Genomic DNA, 8,393 nt, shown 5'->3' with positions numbered 1-8,393 from the left:
TTAGGAGACAAGGTCACGTTCTGTAGCCCAGGCTTAAGTACAATGGCACTATCATAATTCACTGCAACATCAAAGTCCTGTGCTCAAGCAATCCTCCTGCCTCAGCCTGAGTAGCTGGAACTACAGACGTGTACCACCATACCTGGCTAAATTTTATTTTATTTTTTAAACAGCGTCTCACTCTGTCGTCAGGCTGGAGTGAAGTGGCATGTGATCATGGTTCACTGCATTCTTGACCTCCTGGGCTGAGGCAATCCTCATGCCTTAACCTCCTGAGTAGCTGGGACTACAGGCACATGCCACCATGCCCAGCTAAACTAAAACGTAGTTTAAATGTAAGTATAATTTGAAAAAATTAATCTTCCTGTCTCAGTCTCCTGAACAGCTGGGACTAATGGTACATGTAAATACACCTAGATGAAGATGACTTTTAAAAATGTGGCATTACTTGTTTTATTATGAATGAAAATTAAAAGCGAATATCCTCAGCTTGTTCAATTTTTTTTTCTTTTATTTTATTTTTGAGATGATGTCTTGCTCTGTCATCCAGGCTTGATATCAGCTCACTGCAACCCCTGTCTCCTGGTGATTCTTGTGCCTCAGCCTCTGAGTTGCTGGGACTACAGGCACCTGCCACTACACTCAGCTAATATTTTGTATTTTTAGTAGAGATGGGGGTTCACCATGTTGGTCAGGCTGGTCTTGAACTCCTGACCTCAAGTGATCCACCTGTCTCTCAGCATCCCAAAGTGTTGGGATTACAGGTGTGAGCCACCCTGCCTGGCCTTACGTATATATTTTTAAAGAACAATGTAGCTGGACACGGTGGCTCATGCCTGTAATTCCAGCACTTTGGGAGGCCGAGGTGGGCGGATCACCTGAGGTCGGGAGCTCGAGACCAGCCTGACCAACATAGAAAAACCCCGTCTCTACTAAAAATATAAAAAATTAGCTGGGCATGGTGGCACATGCCTGTAATCCCAGCTACTTGAGAGGCTGAGGCAGGAGAATGGCTTGAACCTGGGAGGCAGAGGTTGCAGTGAGCTGAGATCATGCCATTGCACTCCAGCCTGGGCAACAAGAGTGAAACTCTGTCTCAAAAAAAAAGAGCAATGTATATAGTTTTTATAATTTAATTTGTTCTCTATTATTATTATTTTTGATACAGAGTCTCACCCTGTTGCCCAGGTGGGAGTGCAGTGGTGCAATCTTGGCTCACTGTAACCCCGACCTCCTGGGCTGCAGTGATCCCCCAGCCTCAGCACCTTGAGTAGCTGGGACTACAGGCACACATCGCCATGGCTAATATTTAAATTTTTTGTAGAAACAGGGTTTCACCATGTTGCCCAGACTGGTCTCAAACTCCTGGGCTCATGCAATCCGTCTGCCTTGTCTCTCAGAGTGCTGGGATTACAGGCACGGGCCACCTTGTCTGCCTATTATGTATCTTTTGATTAAATTTACTGAAATGTAATGTGAAGTCTGTCAAGTTGAATAATAAAAATTTAGGCTTGTATTTTACATGTCTTTTCCCCCCATTTCATTTTTCTAGTAATTCATTTTTATCATACTTTACAGAAATATCAATCTGTAAGGGTTGGTAATTTAAGAAACTGTCTAAAAAGACAGTTTAGGAGGAGCTAGTTTAGGTTTCATTCTGTCAGTGTGCAGCAAATAGAATCCAGCTGTGGTAGAACAGCGGCACTCTAGGCAGGAAGCTATGGTAGAGCGATTTGGTTGTGTCTTAAGTCATTTGGCTTCTGTTGTTTTCTCCATTTTCAGAGCCTCCAGCCTTTCCACTGATTCCGTAAGCTATAGGATTGCTTTCCAATTTAATTTTTTTTTGTTTGTTTATTTATTTATTTTTAAGACAGAGTTTTGCTCTGTTGCCCAGGCTGGAGTGCAGTGGCACAATCTTGGCTCACTGAAACCTCTGCCTCCTGGGTTCAAGTGATTCTCCTGCCTCAGCTTCCTGAGTAGCTGGGATTACAGGTGCATGACACTACACCTGGCTAATTTTTGTATTTTTAGTAGAGATAGTGTTCTACCATTTTGGCCAGGCTGGTCTCAAATTCCTGGCCTTAGGTAATCTGCTTACCTCGGCCTCCCAAAGTGCTGGGATTACAGGCATGAGCCACTGCACCTGGCCCAATTTTATTTTTAGTAAATGGTTTCGTAATTTTTAACTCTGACTGCTGTACACTTTTTGTTCTATTTCTTTTGCTTTATCTCAGGCAATACTTTCCCACAATAAAGAACCACCTGTGGCACCTTTACCTCTCTTTCCTCCTTCCCACACTAAGCTCAAGATTTTGTTTCTGCAAAAGTGTGGACTGATGTTCCTGACATCTTGTGTTTTTGCAATGAAAACAATCTTAAATGACCAAGTCAGTTTGTTAGTATTCAGGTATATTATGAGTTAAATAATGACAAGTCTGGGCAACATAGTGGGACCCTGTCTCTACAAGAGTTTAAAAAACTACCCAGGTGTGGTGGTATATGCCTATAGTCCCAGCTACTTGGCTGAGGCTGAGGCAGGAGGATCACTTGAGCTCAGGAGGTTGAGGCTCCAATAAGCTGTGATGGCACCACTGCACTCCAGCCTGGATGACAGAATAAGATCCTGTCTCCAAAAAATAAATAAAATAAATAAAAATAAAATTAAACAGTTAAATAATGGGCCGGGCGTGGTGGCTCATGCCTATAATCCTAGCACTCTGGGAGGCCAAGGCAGGCAGATCACCTGAAGTCAGGAGTTCAAGACCAGCCTGGCCAATATGGTGAAACCCCATCTCTACTAAAAATACAGAAATTAGTGGGACATGGTGGGCTACGCCTGTAATCCTAGCTATCCAGGAGGCTGAGGCAGGAGAATTGCTGAAACCTGAGAGGTGGCGGCTGTAGTGAGCCAACATTGTGCCACTGCACTTCAGCCTGAGCAATAGAGCAAGACTCCGTCTCAAAAAATAAAAGTAAAATAATGCATATTGAGTACTTATTTGTCAAGTCTGTACTTGGTGCTATTCCTCATTTAAACATCACAACAAACTATATGCTAGGTATCATTACCCTCATTTTATAGATGAGAGGTTCAGGTAGGTTAAATCACTCAGTCAAGTTCACTTTATCAGTACAAGACAGAAATAAAACTCAAATTCAAAAGGAGATAATTCCTTGGGAAGCTAAAATACTTCCATCAGCTGGGTGCAGTGGCTTACACCTGTAATCCTAGCACTTTCGGAGGTCAAGGCAGGAAGATCACTTGAGCCCAGGAGTTTGAGAGCAGCCTGAGCAATATAGTGAGACCCCTTCTTTATTTTTGTAAAATTAAATAATTATTTTTAAAAATGAAAAATAAAATAAAGAAAAATAACCTATTGGCAATTCAGAGACATAGTTTATCTGAGGTGGACCATCTATGTTACCTGTTACTTCTTACCTGTAAGCTTAGTGTAGGCTTCCATGTCATCAATTGCTGTAGAAATGCTATACTTCTTTCCTTCAGTACCTGTAATCTCTATGTAGGGGTCTGCTTTGAGGAACGCATCTGTAATCCTAAAAATTATTTTGCAAAAATGGATGCTTATGAGAAATTTTGAATATTTGCCTTATGTCTTGCTTAAGGAAATCTTTCTACTTTTGGGAAATAAAATAATGAGGCACAATGGTTCTAAAGACAATTGCTTCTCAACCATACTAACCATGTGCATGGTGGCCTGTGAGCTACCATGCTTACTGTGTTCCAGGCACTGCGGCAGGGCTTTACATGCATCATCTTCTTTAATCTTCCCAACAATAAGGTAGGGATATTCAGTCCCAATATATATGTATTTTTTTTAGAGATGGGGTTTCACCATGTTGGCCAGGCTGGTCTCAAACTCCTGACCTCAGGTGATCCAGCCGCCTTGGCCTCCCAAAGTGCTGGGATTACAGGCGTGAGCCACTGCACCCGGCCCAGCCCCAATTTTACAGATACAGAAATGAAGTGAATTTTCATTTAACCAACTTAGGAAGAAACAGTGCCAGGCTTTGAGCTTAGATCTCTCTGAATTCAACAACAACAACAACAACAACTCTTACCAAAGTATTAACATACAAATAGGAGAATGTATTCCAAGTAATCTGCTCATGACAAAGGACAGGTGAAAAATAGGAATGAAGATAAATTTCCTCAACACAAATGGAAAAACGAAATAAAGGTTAATCAATTTAAGGCTTAATTTTAGAGTCATGGAAGAAGTAACTTGACTCACACCCAGTGTTTGATAACTCCTCATGGAGTCTTTGAGTCATGAAGAGACCTGGCTATATAGTTTTCTGCTACGGTTCTGACTGGGTCAGGAAGAGGTAAAATTCCTGTTGGTTTTACCATTTGGTACTATTTTTGATGAATATTTGACTGGAAAGAATTAGACATTAATCTTAATCCTTAAAGTTTATTTTTGTAATTAATCTCAGAATTCAAATATTCATGCCCTACCTCTCATTCTCCTGATGACTTATATCTGGTATGTAAGTGACTACCTGTTCAGAGGTCCTGAGTGATCCCAGCACTGCCGCTTCATCCCTGGCCGAAGCCAGCTCTTCTTCATCTGCCCCTTTATTCATTTCCCTCCTTTTCCTCCAACTAAATTAACTTTATTCTAGAGTTTTTCTTTAAGGAAACCATTTTAGATTTAATCACTTAATATGCACTTAAACTTATCTAGAAATGTCAAGTTGAGCCTAGTATGATACTCTAGCAAAGTATCATGGAATATTTTATAGGGAAATGACCATCAAGTTTCTTACATTGTATCAATGATGTTGCCAACTTTGTGTTGATAAGCTCTACGGTGTAAACAGTTGCGAGTGTGGAACATGTCATACAGATTTCCAACTTCCTGCAGGAAAATATAAAATAAATATTAATAGGATCAAATTACATTAACCTTATTAATAGACAAGTGTATAGGACAAGGAAACAGGATAGTGGCAGACAAGAGGGCTACTCACAGGTGCTACTTCATTAACACCTTCAAGCCTAATAAAAAATGAGGAGGCAGATTAGTAAAGCCATTTATTGGCTTGCAATTTTCATTCCTTTTTTTTTTTTTTTAAAGACAAGTTCTTTTAGGCTGGTATGAAGTGATCATCCCACCTCAAACTTGCTGGGACAATATGCATCAGCCATTATGCTTGGCTAACTTTCTTTTTTTTTTTTTTTTTTTTTTTTTTTTTTTGTTTTTTTTTTTTTTTTTTTTTTTTTTTTGAGATAGAGTCTTGCTCTGTTGCCCAGGCTGGAATGTAAGTCTTTCATTGCAAGAACTTTAATTCTTAATAAACTAGGCTGGGCACAGTGGCTCACACATGTAAATCCCAGCACTCTGGGAGGTCGAGGTGGGCAGATCACCTGAGGTCAGGAGTTCAAGACCAGCCTGGCCAAAATGGTGAAACCCCGTCTCTACAAAAATGCAAAAATTAGCTGGGCATGATGGCAGTTGCCTGTAATCCCAGCTACTCAGGAGGCAGGAGAATTGCTTGAACCCACGAGGCAGAGGTTGTAGTGAACCAAGATCGCACCATTGCACTCCAGCCTGGGCGATACAGCGAGACTCTGTCTCGGAAAAAAAAACAAAAACAAAACAAACTCCTAAAATCTACTATGTGCTCAAACTCTCTGACAGGTTCTGTTTTAGGCCTCTTAAATTATATGTTTGAATCTCCCAATAACTCTAGGAAATAGGTATTGTTATTCTTATGTTCTTCATTCTTGACTTTTTTTTTTTTGAGACAGTCTCACTCTGTCACCCAGGTTGGAGTTCAGTGGCACATAATCTCGGCTAACTGCAACCTCCACCTCCCTAGTTCAAGCAATTCTCATACCTCAGCCTCCCAAGTAGCTAGGATTACAGGTGTGTGCCACCACGCCTGGCTAATTTTTGTATTTTCAGTAGAGACAGGGTTTCACCATGTTGGCTGGGATGGACTCAAACTTATAAACTCAATTGATTTGCCTGCCTTGGCCTCACAAAGTACTGGGATTACAGGCATGAGCCACCACACCTAGCCATTCTTGACTTTCTATAGTATAGTACTATACTACTTTTTGGTTACATGGCTGCCATCTAACAGGGACCTAGGGACTTCACTTGTTTAACCACAGCGACCTTTAGCAACACATGCTTGAAATGTGAGAGTTCAATTATACAGATTTTCTTGTCCTGCCACCACCCCTGAGACAGTAAGACCAAGGCCTCCTCTTCCTGAGCCCACTTAATGTGAAGATGATAAGGATGAAGACCTTTAGGATGATGACCACTTCCACTTAATGAATAGTAAACATACTTTCTCTGCCTTATGATTTTTTCTTTTTTTTTTTTTGAGACAGAGCCTTGCTCTGTTGCCCAGGCTAGAGTACAGTGGAGCAATCTTGGCTAACTGCAACCTCTGCCTCCGGGGTTCAATTGATTCTCCTGCCTCAACCTCCCAAGTAGCTGGGATTATAGGCACGTGCCACTGTACCCAACTAATTTTTGTATTTTTGGTAGAAACGGAGTTTCACCATGTTCGCCAGCCTGATCTCAAACTCCTGACCTCAAGTGATCTGCCAGCCTTGGCCTCCCAAAGTGCTGGGATTACAGGCGTGAGCCACTGTGCCTGCACTTGCCTTATGATTTTCTTAATAACGTTTCTCTAGCTTACTTTATTGTAAGAATACAGTAGACTGGGCATAGTGGTTCACACACATGAGCACTTTGGGAGGCCAAGGAGGGTGAATTGTTTGAGGTCAGGAGTTTGAGACCAGGCTGGGCAACATAGCAAAACTCTGTCTCTACAAAAAAAATTAAAAAATAAAAATAGAAAAATTAGCCCAGTGTAGTGGCATGCACCTGTGGTCCCAGCTACTCGGGAAGCTGAAGTGGGAGATTTGCTTGAGCCCAGAAGGTAGAGGATGCAGTGAGCTGAGATCATGCCACTATACTCCAATGTGGGTGACAGAGTGAGATCCTGTATCAAAAAAAAAAAAAAAAAAAAAAAAAAAAGAATATGGTATATGATACATGTACCATTCAAAATGGGCTGGATGCAGTGGCTCACACCTATAATCATAGCACTTTAGGAGGCTGAGGTAGGTGGGGTGGGTTGGTTGAGCCCAGGAGTTTGAGTCCAGTCTGGGCAACATAGTGAAACCCCACCTCTATAAAATTAATTGAAAAATTAACTGAGCATATGCCTGTAGTCCAAGCTACTCAGGAGGAAGAGGAGGGAAGGAAGATCAGTTGAGCCCAGGAAGTCAAGGCTACAGTGCACTCTGACAGTGCCACTGTACTCCAGCCTGAGTAATAGAGCAAGATCCTGTCTGGAAAGAAAACAAAAGACAAAATTTAAAAACCATACAAAATGTGTGTAATTTACCATTATCAATAAGGCTTCTGGTCAACAGGAGGGTATTAGTAGTTAAGTTTTTGGGAAAGTTATACACAGGCCGGGTGGAGTGGCTCATGCCTGTAATCCCAGCAGTGTAGGAGGCCAAAGAGGGTGGATTACTTGAGGTCAGGAGTTTGAGACCAGCCTGGCCACATGGTGAAACCCCATTTCTACTGAAAATAAAAATATTATGGCCCGGGCGCAGTGGTTCATGTCTGTAATCCTAGCACTTTGGGAGGCTGAGGTGGGCGGATCATGAGGTTAAGAGATCGAGACCATCCTGGCCAACATGGTGAAATCCCATCTCTACTAAAAATATAAAAATTAGCTGGGCGTGGTGGCATACTCCTGTAGTCTCAACTACTCAGGAGGCTGAGGCAGGAGGATCGCTTGAACCTGGGAGGCAGGCCACTGCACTCCAGCCTGACAACAGAGCAAGACATGGTCAACACACACACACACACACACACACACATACACACACACACAATTAGCTGGGCATCTGTAAACCCAGTTATTCCTGAGGCTGAGGCAGGAGAATCACTTGAACTGAGAGGCGGAGGTAGCAGTGAGCAGAGATCCCACCACTGCACCACAGCCTGGGTGACAGAGGGAGACTCTGTCTCAAAAAAGAAAAGTTATATACAGATTTTCCACTAGGAGAGGGGACAACACCCCCAAACACCATTTTGCTCAGGTGTCAACTACATAAAATTTTTCAACACTAATATAGTGATTAAAAAGGAGATTCTGAAACCAAACTTTCCGGGTTGAAATTCCAACTCTTATCAGTTGTTAATTATATGCCTTCTCTGTCCTTTAATTTGCTCGCCTGTTGAATGGAATAATAGTACCTATCTCACAGGATTTTAAGGATTGAGTTGATCCAACTGAAGCACTTAAAATAATGCCTTACACAAGCCAGGCATGATAGTGTGTACCTGTAGTCCCAGCTACTTGGGAGGCTGAGGAAGGAGGATCAC

General features: G+C 42.0%; 1 protein-coding gene across 1 annotated transcript in view; it reads right to left on the bottom strand.

Moving 5' to 3' along the window:
* The window catches only part of SAMHD1 (SAM and HD domain containing deoxynucleoside triphosphate triphosphohydrolase 1), a 60,029-nt gene that overhangs the window by 14,949 nt on the left and 36,687 nt on the right, over nt 1–8,393 (bottom strand). The window contains exons 7-8 of the mRNA XM_017511281.2: nt 4,792–4,883; nt 3,440–3,555 (exon numbers count right to left, since the gene is read on the bottom strand). Of these exons, the coding sequence (XP_017366770.1) occupies nt 3,440–3,555; nt 4,792–4,883 (208 nt within the window). The remainder of the gene's footprint in view (nt 1–3,439; nt 3,556–4,791; nt 4,884–8,393) is intronic.

This window comes from Cebus imitator, unplaced genomic scaffold (genome assembly GCF_001604975.1).
Source record: "Cebus imitator isolate Cc_AM_T3 unplaced genomic scaffold, Cebus_imitator-1.0 Scaffold18, whole genome shotgun sequence".
Taxonomy (NCBI): domain Eukaryota; kingdom Metazoa; phylum Chordata; class Mammalia; order Primates; family Cebidae; genus Cebus; species Cebus imitator.
This window is presented reverse-complemented; position numbering and strand designations above follow the sequence as displayed.